Here is a 27,097-nt window from a genome sequence, read left to right as displayed (position 1 = left end):
AACCAATTTGACAATAAACCATTAAAAAAAAAAGAAGATGTGGTGTATATATATACAATGGATTATTACATGGCAATGAGAAAGAATGAAATCTGGCCATTTGTAGGAAAGTGGATGGACCTTGAGGGTGTCATGCAAGCGAAATAAGTCAGGCAGAGAAGGACAGAAACCATATGTTTGCACTCATAGGTCTAACAGGAGAATAGAAGACACCTAATGGAGGACCAGGGAGAGGGGAAGAGGGAAAGAAAGTTGGGGAGAGAGAGGGATGCAAAACCTGAGAGACTATTGAATGCTGAAAACGAACTGAGGGTTGAAGGGGAAGGGCGAGGGGGAAAAGAGGTGGTGGTGATGGAGGAGGGCACTTGTGGGGAAGAGCACTGGGTGTTGTATGGAAACCAATTTGACAATAACCTATTTTAAAAAACAAATAACAAAAAAACAAACAAAAAAATAAATAAAAATGATTCCTTTTCCCTCTCCACTATGGGTAAAATGAGATGATTTTTGTCTCATATTTTCTGTAGGAATCTGATCAAGGTTTTGGAGGTAAATCTAACAATGTGGTGGTTCTGCATGACTGACTCTCCCTGCAGATTTTTTATTTTATTTTGTGTGTGTGTGTGTGTGTGTGTGTGTTCTGTTTTTTTTCTTCTCCCACAGACTCTTTATTATTTTTTAAATAGTTTATTGTTAAATTAGTTCCCATATAACACCCAGTGCTCTTCCTCACAAGTGCCCTCCTCCATTACCACCACATCCCTTCTTCCTCCCCCTCCCCCTTCAATTCTTGTTTTGTTTTCAGTATTCAATAGTCTCTCAGTTTTTGTGTCCCTCTCTCTCCTCAACTCTTTCCCTCTTCCCCTCCCCCTGATCCTCCATTAGGTTTCTCCTGCTCTCCTGTTAGACCTATGAGTGCAAACATATGGTATCTGTCCTCTGCCTGACTTATTTCGCTTAGCATGACACCCTCGAGGTCCATCCACTTTGCTACAAATGACCTGGAGTTCTTTTAATCTGAGAGTTGCCCACACTGAGTTTCTAGAAGTTTGCCAATTACAGCTCAGATTTTTCTACCCTTGACATGAAGCCTGTTTCTCTATGGTTGGTAGCAGTAGTTTTCTTTATGTCTTCCCCTCCCTTATAGATCCAAGAGAGTTGATGATTTTCTTTCTTTTTTTTTGTAATTTTTTTTTGAGAGAGAGAGAGAAAGACAGTGTGAGGAGGGGGAGGGTCAGAGAGAGAGAGGGAGACACAGAATCTGAAGACAGGCTCCAGGCTCTGAGCTGTCAGCACAGAGCCAGATGAGAGGCCCGAACCCACGAACCACGAGATCATGACCTGAGCAGAAGCCGGACGCTCAACTGACTGAGCCACGCAGGTGCCCAAGAGTTGATGATTTTAAATCTAGTTAGCCTTTTTACTTCTTGTTAGTATGAAGTGATTACTTCCAAGCCTCTTACATGTGGAACTGGAAACCAGAAGTCTATTTTATTTGATTTAATATTATTGTAAGAGACATTATATTCATATTTTTATTTTCATGTAATTTTTTGTTGATGTGGAAAAACAAAGCTGATTTTTAATGTTGAGAAAAGGAAAATAATCTTAAAATAAAGGGCCAAATTGCAAGTAGTAGTGGTAAGGCAAGAAAAATATAGAATTCTTTCATATCAAGGTGAATCTAAATAAAATCTAACTGTGCAATAATATTATAATATTGTCAATTTATGAGGCTAAAGAAAAAGTTCCAGCCCCATGTTTGGCTCCGTGCTGACAGCTCAGGGCCTGGAGCCTGCTTCTACTGTGTCCCTCTCTACACACACACACACACACACACACACACACACACACGCACACTCTCTCTCTCTCTCAAAAATAAACATTTAAAAACTAATAATAAAAATAAAAGATTGCCAAATTCCAAAAATGGAAAATAATCTAAATACAGGAAGATGTGACAAAAAAGTAGGTCTCAGAATATATTATGAACTCCTACTAATCAATTTTTAAAAGTACAGTAAAAAATTGTTTAAAGAGAGGACACTTTGACAAGGAGAAAATATCCATAGTTGATAAACATAGGAAAAGATGTTTAGCCTCTCTTGTAGTTACGAAAATGTAAATTAGGGGCACCTGGATGGCTCAGTTGGTTAAACCTGACTTCAGCTCAGGTCATGATCTCAAGGTTCATGAGTTCGAACCTCACATTGAGCTTTGTGCTGACTGCTCAGAGCCTGCTTCAGATTCTCTGTCTTCCTATCTCTCTGCCCTCCCCAGCTGGCATGTACACATGCTCTTTTTCTCTTCTCTTGCTCTCTCAAAAAAGAGAAAGAAAGAAAATGCAAATTCAGCTTCCACTGAATTAGTATTTTATGTCCAAGAGATTGGTAGCGAATTTAAAAACAAATCAGTGAGGCTGTGGAGTAGACAGCTGTATTTACATACTGTGGTAGAAATCGACCCTGATGTCACACAGTCAAGTTTAAAATGTATACCCCTATGTGCCCAGGCATTTACAAAAAATAAAAATAAAAATTGTAAAAAAAAAAAAAAAAAACCTTGCCCATGTGCTCCTGGAGATATATACTGATAGCTTCATTGTTTATAAAAGTAAAAGCAAAAACAAAAACTGGAAATATTCCAAAGCCTTTTAGTAGGAGAGTAACTTCACTGTAAAATATTCAGAGACTGGAATACTTTTCAGCAATGAAAATGAACTAATGAATTAACATGAACAAATCTCAAAACTATAATGTTGACTTCAACAAAAATCAAGTAGCAAAATAACGTGACTTGTGTAATATGTAAAACACATGAAGCTAAACCATATGTTGCTTAGGAATAAGTTTACCTGTGGTAAAAAATATAAGGAAAGTCAAGAAGACTGTAAAAAACGTATTTAGGACTGGAGAATGGAGGATATGACAGGAGAGAAGCTACAAAGAGATTAAAAGTTCTATTTTTTAATCTGAATGGTAGTATATATGTGCTCATTTTATTAACCTTATTCAAAAGCTATATATTTAATATTAATTCACTGTATAATAGAAAATATTTTGTAATTTTTAAAGTAAATATTTCTGCTATAATGAAATTCTTAAGATTTCCCAAAAGTATCTCAGAAGTTGAGTTCTGATTCTTCTATAGAGTTAAAAACATTTGATTCAAATAAAATTCAATTAATATATACTTTAAAATATATTTACTAATACAATGGCATATAAATATATAAAATTTTAAGAACTGCTTTTAAGGGAGTCTGGATGGCTCAGTTGGTGAAGTGTCCTACTTTGATTCAGGTCACAACCTCAGTGTTAGTGAGTTCATGGGGCTCCGTCCAGCATGGGGCTCTGTGCTCAGTAGGGAGCCTGCTTCAGAGCCTCTGTTCCCCTCTCTCTGCCCCTCCCCCACTTGCATGTGAGCACACTTGCCTCTCTCTCTCTCTCAAAAATAAACATTTAAAAAAAGAACTGCTTTTAGCTATCTAAATTTCTCAGTGCTAAAAATAATGTGTTGAACTTTTTTAGAATTAAAAGATAAAGGGTATAAGGCCTTATTGATATCTTAAGTTTTGCTGTTGAATTGATTTATATAAGAAGTGTATGACTCCTATCACAAGGATTTTTAGCATTTATTTTGAGAATGCCTTCATATAACTGAGGATGTGTTGATTAAAATAACATGACTTCTAATGATGGAGTATATGGATGTATAATATATGTATTGTATACCTCTAACTCCATTTTAACCAATAAACTATTAGTTATTATTTAACTAATAAACTGAGATATAATTTTATTGCTTCTTCAGATTACTCATTTCTAATAAAAGAGAATTAAAAAAATAATACGTCTTGCATTATAAGAGTTTAACTTTATGACATTCAGTTCATAATCTGTTTGCTTGAAAAAGACTATTTAAACTTTAACCAACATGTTTGAAATCATTAAAAGACCACATCTTACACTCAGAGGAGCCACTTTAGAAAATAATTAGCATTTGTCCTTCAAGAATGTGTCCCTATAAGAAGAAATCCAGAAATAACTCAATATAAAAATACCAAGCTCAGGCATTGAAAGGGCATCTCATATGAGACTTTAAGTAGCAACCTAAAGCTTTACTTATAAGGGATTTTAATACCCAAGTTGAAATTATACCAAGCAACTTCTTCCAAGAAATGGAGTCTAAGAAATGTTAATCTGTACTTAATAACTCAGTTGTGGAAATCTGATTTGATCTTCTAAATAGAAAATGTAAGTAATGAAAATCAATCATTTTAATTTAGAAGTGGCAAATATTTGTTTCAGTCATTGATTATTCTACCACAATGAACTTCTGAAAAAGCAGAGTACAAAGTCAACAAAGTCTATTTCAATCAAATGCCTAAAATTAGCCAAAACTTAAGAACTATTTCATGTTTATGCCCAAAGACCAAAATAAAGTTTAAAATTCCTTAGAATTAAATAAATCCTGTTGTTTTTAAATCTGAAGGAATTTAGTTACTTACTTTTAAACAGCAATTACATTCACAAGAATGTGGCAAATTTATAGATGTTATATGATAAAATGTATAAGACCAAGCTGCAACAGAGACAGGAAAACCTTAAAAATAAATGTGTGTCATATTTAAGACTAAAAAAAAAGAATAAAAGTAAAAACAGTATAGCTTTGTTTTCTTACTAAATAAAACATTTTAGATTAGTTCTTTCATTCAAAAAATTGAGTGCTTAACTCAGTCATTTCCCAAACAAGTCTTTTAATACATACAGAGAATATATATATTAAACTGCATATATCCACATAAGTAATCTATTACATTCCAAAGCAAGTAGCTAATCATAATATCGTTAGGATACATTGCATTAGTAACTAAGTTTCTTTTAATTACACATTAAAACCTCATTATGATAGATTTGATTTGATTTTTGAATCATGGCCATGTAGGCAGAGGTTTTATCCTCAGTTTGATATAGATATAATATCTTCATAAGTGACTTGAGTGTAAGAGAATATTTAACTTAAGGAAATAGATGATTATACACCCATATGCTAATAACACATTATCTACATCTACTTAATGCTGCCAAATCTCTGGTATCTTTACTAGCTAACTAACCTCAGAGAAGATTTACTTATTCAAGTGATAGAAATTTGTTTCTTCAGATATTTTATATAAACATTATTAATGAGGTTTTAATTTTTGCACTTGTTAATAATATAGACAAAATAAGAACAGGAATTGGATCTATTATTCCTAGAAATGAAGTAAATGTATGCATGCATGAATATGTGTTAAAATAAACCTGTCGTATTTGAGAGTGAAAATAATTCTAACTGATTAAAGATGTCCATGGCAAAGCTCAGAGCCTAGACTCTGCTTTGGATTCTGTATCTCTCTCTCTCTCTCCCACCCACTGCTTTGTCTCTCCCTGTCTCTCAAAAATAAATAAATAAACATTGAAAAAAAGATTTCCATGTCAAGTGAATATTTCTTAAAAGAATAAATCTCCAGTCTTAAAACTGAAATATTTTGTCATTTATTATCTAGCTATGAATATAACTTAATTTTAAACATCTATAACCAAAAAAAGTAGAGAAGAGCATATCACTGTTATAAGTTTCACAGGACTGAATTTTAAGGTAGACTTTTGAAAGCATGCTGAATGTTTCATATCTGATTCTGTATTCTCCACACTATATCTAGCTGGGAGGCAAGGTTACTCTACCATGATGCTAGCTGGTAAATGTTTGACATGGGAGTCTCTTAGAACCAAAGGCAATGAATATATATCAACAGTAGTGCTGTGTTTCAGACCAAAGGGAATTAATTGAGAATAATACCCATAGAGACCACTGGCTGCTAAGAAGGATACGATCAGTGCCAGGAAAAAGCACTGCACCTTTTATCATTTCTCCCATGATGCACCCTACTGACCACATGTCAACTGAAAACAAAAATGAAATGAAGATAAACAAGAAGATAGGAATAGAACAGCAAATAAATGAAAACACTTGGTTACTCATGCCATTGAGCAATGGTCTGACCTTTCACTGACTGGTTAAGAGGCCAGCCTTAAGATCATTAGTGTTTTAAAACAGTGAAGTGAGAACACAAGACTGTCAGGGCCCCCTCTGCTATGCCACTGAACTAACACAATACTACTCACTGTATGATAATATTACTTTGCAATTATAATTCAATGATTAATTTAGTTTCTGATTTAAAAGGTCTAATTTGCATTCATCTCCTAGAATCCTACTTATTTGTATTGTAAATTATTCTAGATTGTGTTAACATGGGAAACATGCAAAGTGGTTTCTTTTTTATTTTTCCTATACCATACTTGAAACAACAACAACAACAAAAAAAAGCTGAGCTGCCAGCAACCTCAAAAGAAAAGTTTTCTTTTACAAAACACATTTACTCTTATTTATAAATATGAATAAATTTCTGGAAGTGAAATGCCAGTTCAAGAACGAATATTTTGAAATATGCTGGCTCAGTTTCATTGACTCCCATCAAAGGAGCATGTTTCTAAACAGGAAGCCTTGTCTTATTCTTATAAACATGACTGCTTTATAGTGGTAAGAAATACTGGCTTTCAAAACAGGATGGTTCTACATGAAATGAACAACATGATTTAAGTGCTGACGCTTCTGAGACTGAATCCAAAGAAACCTGGAATTCAAGGTGAAATTACGACGGTTTCTCTGTTGTCGCCAGTTATCATCCAGAACTTAAAACCAGTAAGCTGGGGCAGAGGGGACACAGGGAGGGGCAAAATGGCAAAAGGCAAAGCAAGAAAGTAAAATCTCTCTCTTGAACCATACTTGATTACTCACGTGTTCCTACTGAAAAGTCAGAAAGAGAGATAGGTCCTTCTTAAGGGGAAAATAACCTAGAGAAATAAGGGATGTTGAGGGGAGCAATTAGGGAAGGGCATTAAAATAGCAGTACACTATAGTTTTGCTCCACTTACTTTCAAATTACATTTTGTAATTTGGCAGTGACCTAAAAGAATTCCTCATGAGATTCTTTCCAATGTGACAATCTCACTCAGGTTAAATTCAAAGTTTCCATTGTTTGACTTAACACCTAAATGGAGTGATCACTGCAAAGAAATGGTTACAGATTTGAAGGTGATAAGCATACCAAGAGAAGCAAATTTGTTTTGCTTCCATTTTAGGAAAGCAAGTGACATGCAAAAATATCAGGGAAAGATAGAGCAAACAGTTGTGCATCCCTTTATTATTAATGCATTTGTAATTATGGATAATCTGTCTCACAAGAGGCTGGTATTGTGAGAAACTTTGATTAAAGAAAAAAAGAAAAAGATGTCTGAAAATGCATTTGTTTTGGAGTTGCAAGTATTCTTATCATACTGTCTAAAGTGACCAGTCTAAGTTACTATTTACAGTATGTCTGTTTTTATAGATATTGTGGAAGACAGACAAAAAAATAAAGAGAGCTAAAAAACTCAACAAGCAGGATTTTCTCTTGCCTGTATCCATTCAAACACTTGGAAAAGGTGGCTTCTGACACAAATAGTATCTGTGAGTATCTATCTGGGAGTCAGAAAACATCTGTTTTTATTTTTTATTCAATGCAAAAATATCTCTTCTATATTATCTCATTTTTTCTTCTGCAGAACCAATTCCATTGCTTTTTTAACTCTATAACCTTGGTCAAGTTACTCATGTCTCTAAACATAAATTTCATCCTCTAAAATGTGGATGGTAAATAGTATTTATCATGTAGAATTTTTTTAAAGATTTGAAAGGATTATACCTGGTAAAGATCCTTCTACATTGACTGGTACATAGTAAGAATGAATTCTATATTGGAATTAAATTTATTTTGGAAAGGTTTATTTATTTAATATTATATTTAGATATAATAAAGAAATCTTTCCAAGGATCACGTGGCACTCACTGGGTGATCCTTTCACTCCTAAAACCACTTAAAAAGGCATTCCACACATTCAATCACAGCTGACTCTATTGAACTTCTTTCCATTATTTAAATAACAATTACCCTGCTTCCTCATCTAAATAACCATCTTAAATTTTGTTAATATAACCTATGATCCCTGACCACTGCTCTCCTAAAACTAGCAAACTTTTATCTTTCAGACTAAAATCCCTTGATTTTTCACCCCCTCAAAATAACAATAACAGTAACAACATGTGATCAAAACAGAATCTTAAATCCTTATGTTGCTTCAGTTTCAAGTGGTTCTAGACAGTTGTTGGTTTCATAACTGGTATTAATAACTGGTATATCTTTCAGTTCTCCTTTGTGGGGCTTTGCTATATATAGATATTTCAAAGTAAAAGGAGACCATCTTTGAAAATTTATCTTTATGTCGGAATTCAAAATAGAGTCAATACCATAAAGCTTTCCATTAAAATAAAGCAGAGATACAAACTCTAGATCTGAACTGATTAATATAGTGAATTTTATTTTCTCTAAAGTATCTTTCTGAGCAACACAATACCCTAGAAAATTTTCCAATTTCCAATTCCCATTTAGCTTACTCACTATTCATTATTTTTACAGATTATCCATGTGTAATGCCACCTAAGTGCTAAGCTTTGTGCCTAGAAATGATAAGCTTTATTACTACGAATTACAAAAGTGCAACATATGCACATGGTTTTATATGGATTTTTATACACTGAAGATATGATTATTTCTCAAGATAAAGTCCTTGCATCAGATTTTGTGAATTATTCATCACAACTAAAACAGGAAATAAGTAATAAAAGAATTTGACATTAAATCTTGTTGGAATGGGGAGATGGACATTGGTGGTAAGCTTTCCCTCAACTAATACACATAAGTGCTTAGCAAGGAGACTATATTATCTTATGAGATTTTTAAGATATTCCAATGAATAGTAATTATACATAGACCTGAGAAGAATTAGCAAATTCAATTACGATAGGAAACTGGATTTTGACGTTCTCTGAGACAGCCTATATTTGGGTCTCCCTAAGAGTTTTATACACTAATGCTGCCCACTTAGAATTCTGGGTGCTTTTATGATTCTGATTTATAACATTTCCTCTCCCATCATCAGCATTCCCATAGACAAAAAGCAGATTCATTTGCAATTGTGACATTCAGAAGCTGAGTCACTTTCCCTAGAAGGGATGTTATGTAAGTTTTGGTTTTACTAAATTGTGATGATTAATTTTCAAGGTGAGAAAAATCTCAAATGTCATCGTATCATTTGTCAGGCACTAGATTATGCTAAATTATCTTTTTTCTATTCTAGCCGAAAGACAAAAATGATATAACATAAGGCCTGGCAGCTTAAATCTAAATAAAGACAGCATTCTATTGCTCTTTTCACATTCTATCCAATGGCTTGGGTTGTAATCCACAATGAAATATTTTTTGGACTATGTAAATTCATATCCGGCAACCTGGTAGAAGTCTTTCATCTAGAGATTATGTGGCTATGGTAACACATTTGTAAGACCACATTGCTTTTCTCCCTAACCTATTTCTTCCACTTAGCATAGGATTCAATGTGCATTGAAAAATTTTCTTGTAAGCATACCTCAAAATATAATAGCAAAAAGATTTAGTATAATTTTCTAATATCACAGCACCATTTCTTTGAAAAGTTTGCTTCAAAAGTTATATATTTAGATATTTAACAAGAGCACATTGTTTTGAACTTCAATGAAAGGATGGAATTAGAGAATTAAAGAATTAGAAGGAACTAAACTAAAAGATGGAATTAAAGAACTTTTAAGAAACATACGTATTTTGCACATGTGAATCTAAATAAGAAAAATAAAATTTATAGAATGCCAAATATTCTATTACTAGTAAATCAAAGGAAGATTTTCTTTGAGTCTACCCATTCAACTTGCTTTTCTTGCTTTATAACTTCTATGTCATAATGTAATTAATATTTAACCTTTATTTAAAACACTTTATATTCCTGGTTTGCTTTTTTTACAAAACAGAAAACAATCCATTGAAACATCATAAAAGAGAAGACTTTTAGCTTTATATTAAACCATAAATAAAACTATAGGCTAAAAGATTTATAGGATATTTCACCATAAAAAGATTTAAATAATTTTTTACTGTACCAAAATATTTTAAATGTCATCTTTCAAAATCCATGTAATTCTATGGTGTAAATAAGTAAGTTAATTCAAAGATAAACCTAATTTTGAAAAATTATCTTTTTCTTTAAAATTTTCATGTTTCTAATCAACAAATAGTAAATGCAGGTTCCAAATGTCTCACATGGTCACAAATGTAAGTATCCTCATCTCATTCTGTACATCAAGTTACAAAAGTATTTTAGTAAGTGGCAAGCTTATTTTTCTTTCTTTTCATTGTTGTCAAAATTTCACAGATAATTTAGGCTTCTCATCATTTGAGAGAAATTTTTTTATTCTAGGTAGCCTTTTAGTTATTTTCATTTTTAATAATTTATCTAATTCAATTTGAAGGTTATTTGGGCTGGAGTGTCCCCAGACTAATTAACTTTATAACATAAAAATTGTGTTTCTTGGGGTGCCTTGGGTGGCTCAGTTGCTTAACTGTCCAATTTCAGCTCAGGTCATGATCTCATGGTTCATGAGTTCAGGCCCTGCATCGGGCTCTGTGCTGTCAGTGTGGAGCCTGCTTCAGATCCTTTGTCCCATTCTCTCTCTGCCCCTCTTCCACTCATGCTTTCTCTCTCTCCCAAAAATAAATGAAAACATTTTTTTAAAATATTGTTTCTTCTTTGAAGGTATTTAAAAGTATGTGTAAGTTTAAAATCTAATGTTTTTATCATCACAGCAATCCTATGAGACAGGGAAAGGAAGTATTTTACAAAGTAAGTTAAAGTTTAGGGGATGTCACATAACAAAGTGAACAGAACCAGAAACCAGTTCTTAGAGTCCTATTCCAATATGTGCTCAAAACATATTTGACTGCACAAGGGAGAAAGAGTGTTCCACACACTGCTCATGGACTCTGTCCCAAGGGCCAACTGGGCCCAGGGCAATTTGAATGGAATTTCACAGTAATGACTAAGGTATGTGTTTTATTATTTGTGTCATTCTTCCCCTTCCATATTTCACAGAACTCTATGAACAGAACTCTGTCTACAGAACTGCAGAGGGATAGTGGGGGAAATAACATGATTTTAACCCTTTCTGTATGCATTTCCAGAAGACAGGGAACTTCCGGGGGACCCAGAACTAGGACCCAGAAGTCCTAGTCCCAGCTCCTACTGGAGCTTTATGAATGTGGGCACTCAGCAGCCCCTCTCCAAGACATCAAGGTCCAGCTCCGCAATTTCTTGCCCTCTGTTCCACTCTGGAAGTCCATCCACACTTGCTGTCCCCTTGCAATATATCTCTCTGAACTTCTTTTATGACCTTGATGCTGTATCCTGCCCTCTAGTGTACTCTAGCCAAGTCTCAACTTCCTGGGGGAGGGATTTTTCTCCTTGTAACTATGTCCTCCTTCCATCCTTACAGACACCTGAAGCTCCAGCTCCAACTCTAGTGATTGCTATCTTACTCAGATTTTCTCAAAGTAATAATAATAAAAGAGTAGTATAATAATAATAATAAAAGAGTAGTAAAACTAATGGTGAAAATATATTCCTTCAAACAAGTACATACAGAGAAATAAAGTTTAAGCGTCCTATTTTTTTTTAAGTTCATGACTATCTGCCATTTGCTTATGGGTATGAAAGAATGACTGAAGTTTTACACTGCAACTTTATTTAAATCATAAGCCATATATTGTTTGAGATAATACTGTATCATCTTAATATTAGGTAAAAGATTATAGTTATGTATTAGTTGCAAAAGTATATTAGAAAGTAAACATGGTTATTTCAAAGAAATAAGAAAGATTAAGAATGTCTATCGGTATTAGATGAGTATAATCCACAACCTCTAATTTTTATTCACTTTACTTTGATTATTCCTAATTTTCATGTTCACACTTAGAAAAGATATGACATTCAGTAAGTTTGAGGATTTTTTTATTTATTCAAATATATTTTTGGCAAATCATTTATCTGTTCCTTAATGGCTTGGCTCTTTGTCAAGTCTGTATGTACATCCTTTTCATTCTAATTGAAATTTTTCATGTCTTCAGAGGGAAAAGAAATAGGGTCTAATTTAGCAGTCAGATCTAGCCTCATTTGGAGATAATTTGAGGTCTAGCAATTTCAAATGAATACAGTGTGCCTATCTTTAATATCACATAGGTCCAAGGAACTCTGGCCAAGAAATGTAGATGAAGGATTTCACAGGCCTTGCTCAAAGAAGATATTGCCATTTGCATAGAAGAAAAAAGGTAAAAAGAATATATCTAAGAGAAGTAGGCTTAAGGAAAGAATTTTAGTATATAAAAATTCTACTGGTATTATGAGACTTCAGTAATAAAAAATACCACATGACCTGGTTGGGGTTTGGGGTAGGTGAGGGAGTCAGTGACTAAATATCTCTTTAAAAAACACTAAGAAAAATCAACTTTACTATCCGTTATTCTTAAAAGAAACAATATTTGAATGAAATGTAAAGTCATTGATAATCTCTTTTATGATTGTTGAACTCTTAAAGAAAATAATGGACTTCAAATATTTACTGCTGACTCAAAATTTATCATGGGCCTAAGAACTTTTAGTAATACTATATATCATGTCAATAAATATGCTATGAAATAGGTTTTAATCATGACACTCTAATAAAAATTAATTATATAATAATATTTGTTTTTATAATTAAACTATTCATACAATAAAAACAAATATCTTACAAATGGTCCTTTGGATATTAAAAAATTAGCAAATTCATTAATGGAAAAGCAAATATGTATGTGTGTATGTATTTCATGTATTTATTTTGCCGATACTTAAATAATTAAGAAACTATGCTGTGATATCATCTGGATCAAATCAATAACTAAGAAACCCACACAATGTTTCTCAAAATGCAAATACAGTTTTAATTTAGGCAAATAGCTAAAACTTTAGTCATCAATAATAATTTCATACGATTTCCTAATTTGTCAAGGTATTTTACTATTTTTTTCATGAGTTCAGATAAAGAAAAGGTACAATAAAAAGTTCTGTGGATGGGGAATAATATTGATTATGATTATAGAGTATTACTATATGTTTTTAGTCTCAGAGAAATTTTTTAAAAATTACTCTGAATAATTATAAGGGAAAGTCAAAGGAATTGCTTTGTTTTTAAGTCTCTGAAGAATGTTAGAAGTAGTGAATTAGCCTATACTAAGCTTTGATATTACTTCCAGTAAATGCTGGAATCCTTTCAATATGCTAAAATATTGGTATGAATCTTTTCTCCATAAATACTCCATAAACCCCAAAACGCATATCTAATCATCATGGTTCAATGCTCTGATCTCCTGATTGTTGGTGGGAAACTCTAATCATAGAATTATAATAACTCATGTAAAGATTAATGAAACAATTCCACTCAAAAATACAGAGTAAAGATAATCCACTATTTAATAGGGATACTACAGGTTAGTTTAATTTTTAAATGTCATCATGACTTCAGACATTAAATTATAATTTTAATTATAGGTAAAATAAACTAAGAATTTAAATACAAATGGAAACATTCCCAGAATGATGGCAGTTCTTTTAACACGTTTTATCTGGAAATTATTTACTCCTATTTAGGTAAAATTTAACTTAGCAAGATGTTTTCCACTATAAATGTCTTTATGTAACTTTTCCACTGACTTTTAGGTCTGTATACAGGCTCCTTATCACATAGGAAAGTAGGCTATCAAAGACCATTATTTTATACAATCATCACGGAGACAAAGGAATACAGAATGTAAAATCCTTATCATAATCTAAACTTGCATGTTGGAGTTTATTCAATTTCTAGGATCACTTTTATCAGGGATATATATTTTATGTATTGATTTTAGTACAATTTACTGTCAGTTCCAAATACTTTCCTAAAACAAAATATAATAAAGGGGAAAAAAGACCTCCAAGAAAATATTTATTGGAAGAATACAGAATTATCAATATGGTGTTATTACCTTTGTTTGCTTCTTTTTCTGAAGGGTATTTTGGGTTAGAAAATATTTTGACTTTTTCTGATTGTATTGGCCTTTAAATGTAAGACTGGTAAAAGAGAAGAAAAGCAATCCTGATAAATGCCTAAAGAGCTATATTAGATCTTAGAGGACCACGCTACATGGAAATCAAGTAACCTATAACAACAACAAAATGAGATATTTTGGAACTTTTTATCTTCCACTAACTAGTGCATTATAAAGATGTAGCTGAGCAACTTCACTTTGAGTATTGTGAAGTTCCTCTTTTTTTTTGTCTGTAATATACTCCGAAGACAAAAGCACATACACACACACACAATCCTACTTTTATATGAAATCAGTACATTTAAATATGAGTGTGAATTATAATATTGTTCACATCAACTACATTGGATATATAATTTAGCCTCAAAATAGAAATAATTTAAAATAAAATTAAAGTAAAATGAATTATTATCATTTTAATAATCAGTATAAAAATTAATGAGATACTTTACATGCTTTCTTTTTATGTCCTCAGAATGTAGTACGCATTTTGTATATAAAATACATCTCAATTCAGATGCATCATAATTTAAACACTAAATAGCCACACGTGGCTAATGGCTACCTACTGTACAGCATGTCCTAGAAAATGTCATTACTCTTCGCTTACTATTGAAATTTAGAGACTATCTTACGACTATCCAGCAGAATAAATAAATGCCCACATAAATGAGTGCTCACAGTGGTATAAACTTGTCACAGAGCCAACTAAATAACAATCATAATCTTACACAATTAAAGAGTTCCTTAATAGAGCTTTCTTATTAACCAACATTTAGTATTTATGGACCACATGTTCATTGCCAATTTCTAAAACAATTCACATATAATAAATACACTGAACTCAATCTTGCATTATCACTGGTAAAACTGGCAATTGTATTTAGATTTGCACTATTGTGCATTAGCAGGATATTTTTATGCATAATAATATATTCTCTATTAATATGTAAACTTTATTACCTATATATTACAGACACTAATATGTGACTTTGTTAGAGAGTAAACCTTTGGTCATTTTAGAAATATACTAGCTCACTTAATAATTCTAAACCATAGATATCTCTCCAAGAAATTTCTGATGGAAATTCTAGTACAGGCCTCAATGGTAGAACCTGAATAAACACTGCTTTTTAAAATTCTAAATTTCATTGGAAAAGCAATTATCTGTGTCTCAATCATATCTCAAAGTCAAGTAAGAGAAGCCTATTTTAAACCCAGATGATCTCTGGCAATTTGAATAATAATTATGGTTTTTAAATGTGGAAGTTCATGTTTTAAGGGAGATGTGCTATATTGACCTATTTAAGATTGGATATAGTGTCAAGAGTAATTCAATTCAATGAAACTATAGACAGAAACTTAGGATATCAGCAAGGAGCTAAGTTATTATGCCTAAATGTTGTAAAAGCGTAAAATAATTTCAGAGAAAACACGGAAAATACTTGCAAATGGTGACTTCTTTTTGCTAGTTACAAAGGTATTTTAATAATTTGGGATTTGGTGACCTCTATTAATTATGAAAAATAGCATTGCTATTTTGAGTTACAGACAAGAAAATAATTTAAAGAAAAAAAACCCATTGAAAATTTAATTAGATCATTGTAGTAGGTAGTCTTCAGTACTGGTCAAATTATATAAATCATCACTTGTTTTTAAATCACAATTACACCACTTACCCAACTTTTTGCTTCTATCTTTACTCTCCTGGTAAAATCATTATGTGTTTAAAGGGAGAGAGAACAAAACAGGTAAAGCTGCAGCAAAAGGTACAAGGATACAGTCCCTTCCTGGAAAGAGGATTTTGTGGCGAACCATTTCTCCCATAATGCATCCCACAGACCATATATCCACTAGAACAGGAGAGAGGGAAGTGAAGAAAAGGGAGGAAAGTAAAGTTAACTAAGATCATTGATCTCTGAAGGAGGAGGAAAAAGAACAGTTTCATTAGAAGGTACAATTTTTGTCTCCCCCAAAAGTTGCCCACAAATTAAAACCAACACTGTAATATTACATTAACAATGTTTAGCCTGAGAACTTAAGTTAATTTTTTAAAATTACTTTATGGGTACCTTAGATTGCCTCGGTAGTGCCATAAAGGAGTGACAGCAGCTAAACCAAAAGTGTCCATGGTAGGTGGTGGCTAAAAGCCACCAAGGGGTTTTTATTATTTGCTGGATGTAGAGAAAATAATCTTGGGCAACCTGCAGGGGTGGCTGTTTGCATTTTCTACTACACTCAGTTACAAGGAATAGGGCAACCAGAGACTACTTTTTTGTTCCCTTTGTTTTCGCTTGTTTTGTTGGTTGGTTGGTTGGTTCAAAATAAGGTACATGCAAGCACATCCAAGAAACTAGGAAATGGCTGGAGCCGTGGTTTACAGGCAGAAGTACTGGAATTGCTGGTATTCAGGACTTAATTTTTCCTTCAGAGGTTATCCTTGTAATAAATAATCAGTTTTAGTTTCTATTTGAAGTATTTCAAAAATAAAGATATAATCAATTAGCACATGTATAAAGGAGTCATCTGGAAGTAAAGGGAAAAAAAGTATTAAAGGTGTTTAAAAATTATTTATTTGTTTGTTTTATTTATTTCTCAGTTGTTATACTTGTTAACAAAACATGCTTCACCTTCTCTTACTAATCTTTACCCTCTTCCAACTTGCTTTTTAGTAAGGATCAAGGGAACTTTAGGCAAAAACATTAGGCGGAAATGCTCCTTGGGAAGGAAGGCAGGGTTAGGTGCACAGGAGAGCAGGGCATGCCTGATGGAGGAACAAGCAGGTTTTTCTGCATGATAACCTTCCTCTCATATGCAAGAGGGCAGCACAAGGGTGCTAGCTACACCTTCACAGATCCAGAGAAATGAAAAAACTAAGGATGTAACTTGCAACCTTTTCTAGTGGGGGAAGGAAAAGGGATGAAATTACTGCCATTTGTGCAGCAAAGATCTGGAACACCATCAGTATGCAAATTCAGGCCCTCACCCCAGACCACTGTAGATCCTTGATTTCTTGAATTGTTTAATTGGCACCCCTTTGATGATTTGCAAATAACCTGTGAAAAATGTATGTAAATATCTTCTTTTCCAAAGAAGTTAGACACGGTTAGATTATTCCTTGGGAAGAGGACTAGATTTGCCTCTTCCAACTCAAAAAGTAACAGAATTCTGCCACTGTTCACCAAAGTGAACCTGACTTTCCTAAGAGCTGACTTTTCCCTTTCTTCTGCACAAATGCACAAAAGTATTGACTCTCTTCTAATGTGGAAGTACACAAAGAAATTTGTTTAAACTGGTGACCAGGGAATTTTCATAAAGGTACCCTGTAGCACCTGCACATAAAAATACATAGATAATTATTTTTGTAAAACTTATAAAAATAGACAGCTACCAATTAAATAGAATAAAACATAAAATAAGCATGAAATGTATATTTAGCATATATAAATATATATACAATCTTAATTTAAAACAATTTTAATTCCTAAATATATTGGATATATTTTTAATATGCTACATTATTACTTGTTAGAGATATTCTTTTTAAAATAATATATTGCAGTTCATTCTAATAGGTATTTTATAAATCCTTTAATGTAATCAATCATAATACGTTTCTAAGCTTCTACTTTTTCTTTTGAAGTGTTCATAAGTACTAGATTTTTTTTAATGAAAGCAGTAATATAACATTTAATATTTTCTCCCTCTAGAATTCAGAGTTTGAAAATATTTACTAGGTAATTGCTATCCTAAATATTACTTACTGAGCAGCTTAAAGCATTAAAGAGACTCTTACCTAATTTGAACAATTTGGATTATTCTAAATTGACTATTCAATGAGCATTTGTAAAGATTCTTGCTCCAAGGCTCTGTGATATCTTTTTGTCTTCTCCTAGGACTAGAGCCATCAATCTAAGGTAAGCCATAAAACCAAGTGGCTAAGTGCAACAGACAGATGTCTTCCTGTTTTCATGCTCACTTTGAGTTGAGCTGCGACCCAAACAGCAATTTTTCTCAATCTCTACAGCATGTGTGCTAATCAATCTGTGCTTGACTGCTTAATCAGATGCCATCCATGATGCTTTTAAGCCATAACATTTTAGTGTTCTTGTAGCAAAGCTTACTTTTCAGAAACCTCCTTCACATTTTTAGTGAATGATTCTTCCGAGTTCTATTTTTAAACACCTTCTGAATATGAAAGCTGGCAGCCGTATTAAAAATATACATTCACGTGCATGAAAAAGAAGATTGCCCTTGGCCATCTAAAACATACATGCATTTTCTTCGTGGTTCCTGTGGCTGCTATGCAGAAGCCTCCTTACCGTTCTCCTTGTAGCCCATCCCCAGGATCACCTCGGGGGCTCTGTAATACCGCGTAACCACATAAGGAGTCATCATGAAGCTTGTGCCTGCCGTCCTGGCCAGTCCAAAGTCGAGGATTTTCAATGTACAGTCAGACTTGACTACAATGTTACTTGGTTTTAAATCCTGACGATAGGCAAAAGAGAAGAAATTAAAAGCCAGAAGCAAATGGAACCCATGATTTCTATCAATCCATATGGCAGTCCTGCAGTAGTCCTGATAGGGTAACCTTGCCCACAGAGCTCTAAATAAAGCAAATGATTCAGTTTTTAAAATATATTTTTAAGTATCTTCAAAAACTTCTTAAACCCAGAAGAGAAATGTACTATCAATTTTATAATTTAGGCTCATCTTGGGAAGAGCTCTTAGAATAAATAACATATCGTTTATTGTCATCTGTGAGGTTTTTCCTTATGGCAACATAAACCTTTCAGCTTATTTTTCATTCATGGCCTGACAGAAGAGCAAATCAGGGCAGCTGTCTTTATAGTGCCAGAAACGAACTGTGGAAATGTATGGTCTTATTTCAGCTGCACATACGACCTTTGCCAATCAAGGACCTAGAAAACATGAGGTGCCAGAAGCTGACTCTCAATGAGCTGAAACTAAATGCTAAACAAAATCAACTAAAGTATAGCTAATGTTCTTCTGTATGTTAGTGAACTTGGTGCTAATTCTATTGTCAAAGAAATGAGGAAGTACATTATATTCAACCTACCCCCACTACATGAAGAAAACAATCTGTGGTAGCTCTTTCATTTCTCCAAAAGCACCTTAATTCTAATTCTGGAGTATGTATTCTTACCCTGTGAATAATTCCAGCAGAGTGAAGGTGCTTGATGCCACACAACATTTGGTATAGCAGGTAAGACATTCGCTCATGGTCTAATTCCATCTGAATCACCTGACACAAGTTGGCATCCATCAGTTCCATTACTAAGTAACTGGAAGGTAAATCCACAAGGTTAGTCCCAAATCACAAAATCCATGAAGGCCTTCAAACAGGTCAGAATCCTCTCCTAAATCTGTAAGTTCCAAACTTTTCAGCTCTACCTTTGATTGAATTGAGAATATGAAAAACGTCCAAGTATTACATATAGGTTAGCCATGGTAACTCTACCACAAAGTCACCAGCAGAAGCAGCATTCACTAGTGTGTGGCTCCTGCCCATATATTTTCTACCTTCATCTTGTCCTCACTTTTTCCTGAATGCACTTAACTCTTTCTTGAGTACTAATATTACAAAAAAAAAAAAAAAAATCAGGGGCCCTCTGGGTGGCTCAGTTGCTTAAGTGTCCAAATCTTGATTTCAGCTGAGGTCATGATCGCACAGTTTGTGAGATCGAGCCCCACACAGGGCTCCTAACTGGGGATGGAGCCTGCGTGGGATTCTCCCTCTCCCTCTCTCTTTGCCCCTCCCCAGCTCATGCACACATTTGCACACTCTCTCTCTCTAAAAAATAAATAAATAAAAATAGCATCTTCCATTAAATGCAAAGTATCTGTGCCAAACAAGACAGTGTGCTAAGGTTCACTTCCTCTCCTCTGATATTGTCACTATACTTCTGGATAGATTATTTTTTGCACAAAATCAAAGGCACCACAAAAAATAGAAGTAAAGATTTTAAAATGACTTTTATCATGTCCCTTTTCTTGATATTTCTCAAAGTGAATAGACTCATTTCAGAAGTTTCACAGAATCAATTAATAATAAAAAATACGTAATAAATAATAAATCTTCTCTGATTGAACCAAGAACATAGAACCACAAAACACAAGTGCCAGAGGTCAAAAAAAAGCAGAAGTATCTTTCCAGGAAGAACACCAGAAACAGAACCTTCTGTTCTATCACTGGATCTCTTTCATTTGCTGTCAGCTCTTATCTCCCTTTAATCTCTGCAAGAGATTTCATCTGCTGATTTATGTCAATTTCCCTTGAATGAGTCAACTTATGTCAGTTTCCCTTGCTATGAGTGCTATGCTCTCCCTTCTTTCATGAGTTTTGTTACTTACACATCCTGGAACTCCTCCAGTGTTTTCTGGGGTGTGAAGACATTTAATAAACTAATAATCTGGAAAAGAAATAGTACAAAGGACAGAAGAAGAAGAGAAAGAAAAGAAGAGAGATTGAATTATTTAAAAAGCATATGAATCAAGTATTTAATCCAACTCAAAGTCATACACTAGTGCTATGGTAGAAATGAAAAAGTTGGAAAAAAGCTTCTAGAACTGTCTCAGAACATAGAAAAATGTACTCAGAAAGGACATATGATACCTGTCCTCAGGTTAAATACAATTAAAAAGCTCAAATTCTTAGGCAGGAGGAAGAATCAGAGAAAATATATAATTCTGTTATTGCTTTAAAGTGTGATTCTCCTTGGTAGAATATAGAGTTGTACTATAATTAAGGAAAAACAGAAGCCATGTAAGAAAACAATAGCCAACAACAAAATACCCAACAAGATGTAGCAAGTTCATGTCTTTCCTCCAAATGAACAAGATGGTGCTCCAATTTAAGTTTTTTTGTGTATGTTGCTACTTTAGTTTCTTTTGCTTCTATTTCACATGCAAATACGACTTAAACTAATGCTATACTGATATGTTTGCAGAAAGGTATATCCTAGATGATATCAATAATGAATTTAGTGGACAATGTATTTAAAAAGTTACTGAAATTCTGTCTCTTAAATGTTTTGTTGCCTGCTTTGGTTATTTTATATATTAGGTAGCAAAGAAGTTTGCCTACTAGCATAAGTAAATATTCTCTACTAATGTCAGTGGGAAATAAAAATAAAAAATAGGTATAACAATCTTCTCACAGGATAGATGCAACCATTTCACAAAACTGTATAAGTCCAAGTTTAAGATTTAAACATATTTAAACTACAAATTAATAAATATTAGTAAATTTTCTAAGTGGTATAGAAACATACAAAGTAATAAAAATAAAACAATATGATTTTAGATATCTGAGAAATGCTGTCAAGTCCAGGGAATGCTTCAGGCCACATGAAGCTTTCACTTGTTGAGGAATTATTAACAAAAAAAATCACAATACCATGCATATTTTCACACACACACACACACACACACACACATACACACAAGCAAATGTATATATGGCAGTGGATATTACATATTAAGAAAATGATGATCATCTCTTCCAAAGGAAGCTTAGAGTATGGACTATACATATAGAAGTACAATTATTTCAAAATATCTTTAAGACGTGATGAAACTATCTTTTTTTATGTTTTTTATTTAGTTTTGAGAGACAGAGAGAGACCACGTGAGCAGGGGATGGTCAGAGAGAGAGGGAGACACAGAGCAGGCTCCAGGCTCTGAACTAGCTCTCAGCACAGAGCCCAACTCAGGGGTCGAACCCACAAAATGTGGATCATGACCTGAGCCGAAGATGGACGCTCAACTGACTGAGCCACCCAGGTGCCCCAGAAGTGCCTTATTCTGTATACTGATAGTGGGTGTTGAAAAAATGTGATTCTTTTCTCATTGTATGTATATCACACATACATAGTGGGCCTGCTTTTCTAGTATTTTATCAATCTTGCAAAGTAACTCATTTTGATATTTGGTCAAACAAAAAACATCAGAGACTGTGCACAGGGCACATACACACAACGCACACAAATAACCTTGAAATATGGAAAAAGGCTAACCAATATCACCTGGTAAATAATCTAGGTATTCAAAAATTAATTTAGAAAATAGCATTACAATTTTGAGTAAATCAAGATTATTTTAAAAGGTAAATTTCTCACTATAAATTCTTATTTTCCCTGGGGCACCTGGGTAGCTCAGTCGCTTAAACATCTGACTCTTGGTTTCAGCTCAGGTCATGACCTCACAGTTCATGAGATAGAGCCCATGTTGGGCTCTGTGCTGACAGTGCAGAGCCTGATGGAGATTCTCTCTCTCCCTCTCTCTCTGCCCCTCCACCACTGGTCTCTTTCTCTCTCTCAGAATAAATAAATAGAAACTTTTTTTTAAAAAATTCTTATTTTCCCTTTTATTATGTCCTTGCTTTACCACCTTCATTTGCTTTGATTTCCATCTGTTCTTTCTTTGCTCCTTTGTAAATTCTAATTCTTTCCAATAATCAATTAAAAATCGTCCCTTTAGAAACATATTATCACAGGTATTTTCATTTTGGTTCAACAGGTTAATGCAGGAATCTGATTCAGTGTCTTTATTCCAGCATCTTAAAATGTAGATATAAATCAATGTTTGTTATGGCTCAGAAATCACATTAGCCATCACTTCCTAGAATTAAGTATTCATTCTCTAAATGGGTTATCTTCTCTATTATTAAAGATATGTTGGGATTACTTCACTGTTTTACCTTACTTTCCACAGCATTTACAAAGCTCTGCATTCTGACTGCTTTTACTTAATATGACAAGTACTCATGTGGAGGGGTGCCTGGGTGGCTCAGTCAGTTAAGTCCCCAACCCAGTGGTTTCAATTCAGGTCATGATCTCACGGTTCATGAGTCTGAGCCCCATCTCAGTGCAAAGCCTGCTTGGGATTCTCTGTCTTTCTCTTTCTGCCCCTTACCCGCTCATGCCCTCTCTCATTCTCAAAAATAACTAAACATTTTTAAGAAAGTACTAATGTGGAATTTGCATTTGGTCATAAATGAACTTCCTCTCAACAAGTTCCAGACATTTATTTCCATTGTCATACACATATGCACATGGAAATATACACATAAAAGGGGGTAACTGGTAGAAAACCATTTACAGGTAATTCTTTCAATTGGGAACTTCTTTTTAGGTATCATAAATATGAACTTCTACATTTCAGTCAAGAACAGGGAAGATGATTCCCTCAAATTCACCAAGTAAGTGGGAATTTCTCCACAATGTGTTTATTGTATTATAGGAGCTGGAAGGAAGATTAGGAAATACAATTATAGGAGAGCACTATCAAAATCTCCCATACTGTTGCTTCATTGCTTGTATCTATCCATTTTCCATTGCCCGTGGTATTTCTCATACTCTCTGCTAACCATAAAAATAGACTGTACGGCCATGGTGTTAGTTTTGTTTCTGCCTTTATTTAATATACTGAAAGAAGAAACTGGTTTAGTAGAATGACTTTTCTCATGAATCATCCTTTCCATCATTTATAGTTACCTTCTAGAAGTATCATGTTTCTTGCATGACCAATTTAGAGATGGGTACATACATCATAAATTTGCCTTTTTGATGAGATCTTTCCTGCTCAATCTATTTTAAAAAATAAGCCCACCCACCACCCAGCATTGACCAGAATAATTTTCCTTCTTTGCTTTGTTTTACTTAGTAGTGCTTATCACCATCTGACATTCCATACAGTTACCTATCTATTTTTTAGACTATCTTTTTCTCTTAACAGTACAACATGAGCTCCACATGGTCAGGGATTAGTTTCCATCATCTCTACTGCTGCAATCTTAGCATCTAGGTCTAGACACGGGGCACATTTTATTTAACAAATATGTGTCAAATGGCTGAACTACAAAGTCATTGGAGTAGAGTAATAGAGGGAAAAAGAAACACTGTCATCAGAGAAAGAATCCACATATTTGTATTTCAAACTCTCATGCATTTGCTGCTTCTTAGTGCCACTGATAGATGGTTGGCCTTATGACAAACTTACTTGTTTATAAAACTGCACTAATAATTTCATATATTCTGTGTGATTTTCATACTTAAGAGAAACATTGCAGACTTATTATAGCTATTATTACAGTTTTAATATAATAATTTATAATTTATTTTCATTATATATTTATATGTAATAAATTATATGCACTATATTTAAATAAATTGCACTATATTTATAAATTATTAACTAATAATAGTCATTATTGAAATAATGAATTATCTTCCCTATATCCTTACTAAAAAGAATGGGAGCACAGGAAGGATTCTGGAGGACTTTGTCTGCAAATGAAGAAGCTTATAGTCTGAAGTGCACAGCGTCCGACAATGGTAGACCCTATTGAGTTCCCATAAGAAATGCTCTTGGTAATCCTGTTCTGAAGTGCTTAGCAGATATGCTCCTGTGCATTTGCCCGACTCTACAAAAAAACAAGATGCTGAAGCATGGTGTGTACAGCAAACATTTGAAGGCCACTGCCAGACTACAGCAAAGAAAAAAAGGAGATAAAAATTTTCACCTGTTAATAATAAAGAAGTATAGTATATTGTTCTACAGGATATTTTAGAATTTTGTATTTTTTTATTGTTTTAGAAAAAGTATGGGGTGAGGCAAGATGGCAGAGAAGCAGGGAACACTGTTACCTCCACATGACCTCAACCATCAGACTGAGAAGAAGTAAAAGCCATAATATTCTGATCTCTAAGAATGGAGGTGCGTGCACAGACCCCTTATTGACAGCCGACTCATGGATGCCGGAGTGAGTACGAACTGGGGCTGGAGACTCTGAGGGAGGGAGTGCCGGCTCAAAGCGGAGCAGGGAGAGAGTGCCCAGAAACTTGGCGGCAGGCCTGCAGAGAGCCGTGTGTCCAGAGGCGGCACAGAACCGTGCAGGGCCACATGAGAACCAGCGGTGCAGGGTGCTGCCTGGGATGGCCATGCAGGGGGCGCAGAGCTGAGGGGAAGAGAAGGAGAGGCTGAAACGCTCATAGCGTGATCTCTGGAGAGGGGAGACCTCAGCCCTCGGCAGAAAGACAAACTTTCCATGTGTAGCTGCTGGGCACAAGGAGAGAAATCCATCCCCCTCAGCAGGTTTGTTCTCCCCTGGGCCCAGCAGCCTGCCTACTTCAGGTGGAGCCAGGGAAAAGCTGGCTCCCCAATTCCCTATGTAATCCCAGCCAGAAAGCCGCCTGCCTGCCGGAGATCATTTTAACGGTGGCGGAAGCATTAAAGTGTGTGGACTAGAATTTAGAAATCTGGCAGAACTTAGAAAACCGAAACAATTTAACCCACCCGTGGCACAGGGAGGTTGGACTCAAGAGAGTAGCTGGCAACGCATGGTCTGAGGTGGGCTTGCGGAGCCGCCATTCTTCTCCCCGCAACCACTAAGGTGGGGCCTCAGAGAGCAGCCCCTGAGACCCGACCTACCCACATTGAACCATGCCCGTTCTCACTGAGAGCTGGATTCTTCTTTTCTTCCTATTTTTACTTTTTTCAATTTTTTAAAATTATTTTTATTTTTTAATTTTGTAATTTTTCCCCTTGTTTTCTCTTTTCTATTTTCCTATTTCCTTCTTTTCTCCCTTTTCCCCCTGGAGTCTGGGAAAGAACAACATTTATGCACTGCTGTGACTACATCAACTCTTACCATCCAGATATTTTTCCCTTTATCTCATTCTCATCTCTCCCCTCCACGAGGTTTTATGCTCTCAGACTGTCCTTTATCCTTGGCTGTCTCTGTTCTCTGGCTTTTCTTTTTTTTTTTTGCTTTCCTGTCCTCTCTCTTCTTTCCTTTCTCATTTGGTTTGCTTGTTTACTTGATCTGTCAGTGCGTTTGGTGCTTGTCCTGTGTATTTTTCTGTCTGTTTTCCTTCCAAGGCTACCTCAAGAAACAAGCCAAAGCACACATAGTGGAAAGTCCCAAAATCACTGAGTAGGGAAATATATTAATTAGAGGCATAACAAGAGAAACCAAGAGATACCATTAAAAGAACATCCGAAACAACAGGCCCTGGACAGTCAAAGAGCCTCCTTTAATAGAGCAATACTAATAGGCACACAGTGCAGAATGAGTTCTTAAAACTGACAAGAGACAGAAAGCTAGCCAAAATGACGAAACAAAAGAACTCTCCTCTAAAGAAATTCCAGGAAGAAATCACAGCCACAGAACTGCTCAAAACAGACACAAACAACATACCCGAATACGAATTTAGAACAATTGTCATAAAATTAATCACTGGGCTTGAAAAAACCATCAGAGAAGCTATTGATAACAGACTAGGGACCTTCAAAAGGCTATAAATGAGGTGAATAAGAAAATAGAGGCTGCCAATGCATGGATTGAAGAAGCAGAGAGGAGGATAGGTGAATTAGAAGCACAGTTATAGTAAAAGAGGAAGCCGAGAAAAAGAGAGAGAAATTGATACAGGAGCACAAAAGGAGAATTAGAGAACTGAGTGATACAATCAAATGGAACAATATCCGGATCATAGGAGTTCCTGAAGAGGAAGAAAGAGAAAAAGGTCATGAAAAGGTGCTTGATCAAATTATAAATGAAAATTTCTCCAATATGGGGAAAGAGAAAGACATTGAAATTCAAGAGGCATATCGAACTCCCCTAAGATGTAACCTGAACTGACCTTTGGCACGACATATCATAGTGAAACTGGCAAAATATGAAGATAAGGAGAGAATTCTGAAAGCAGCTAGGGATAAAAGGGCCCTAACATACAAAGGGAAACCTATCAGAGTGGTTACAGACCTAGCTACTGAAGCTTGGCAGGCCAAAAAGAAATGGCAGGAAATCTTCAATGTGATGAACAGAAAAAATATGCAACCAAGAATTCTTTATCCAGTGAGTCTGTCATTCAAAATAGAAAGAGAGATAAAGGTGTTCCCAAAAAAACAAAAATTAAAAGAGAATTCATCACCACCAAACCA

The 27,097-nt window shown here is 34.5% G+C and overlaps 1 protein-coding gene across 9 annotated transcripts in view; it reads right to left on the bottom strand.

The window, feature by feature from the left end:
• The window catches only part of MAPK10 (mitogen-activated protein kinase 10), a 298,691-nt gene that overhangs the window by 60,256 nt on the left and 211,338 nt on the right, over positions 1 to 27,097 (bottom strand). For 8 of the 9 annotated variants that reach the window (XM_029943656.1, XM_029943612.1, XM_029943604.1 and 5 more), the window contains 4 exons: positions 20,507 to 20,565; positions 19,299 to 19,437; positions 18,454 to 18,619; positions 15,913 to 15,984 (listed from right to left, as the gene is read on the bottom strand). In XM_029943656.1, the coding sequence (XP_029799516.1) occupies positions 15,913 to 15,984; positions 18,454 to 18,619; positions 19,299 to 19,437; positions 20,507 to 20,565 (436 nt within the window). Of the gene's footprint in view, positions 1 to 5,876; positions 5,949 to 15,912; positions 15,985 to 18,453; positions 18,620 to 19,298; positions 19,438 to 20,506; positions 20,566 to 27,097 lie in introns of all 9 variants that reach the window. The other variant, XM_029943666.1, reaches the window with a different exon arrangement.

Source organism: Suricata suricatta, chromosome 1 (genome assembly GCF_006229205.1).
Source record: "Suricata suricatta isolate VVHF042 chromosome 1, meerkat_22Aug2017_6uvM2_HiC, whole genome shotgun sequence".
Taxonomy (NCBI): Eukaryota; Metazoa; Chordata; class Mammalia; order Carnivora; family Herpestidae; genus Suricata; species Suricata suricatta.
This window is presented reverse-complemented; position numbering and strand designations above follow the sequence as displayed.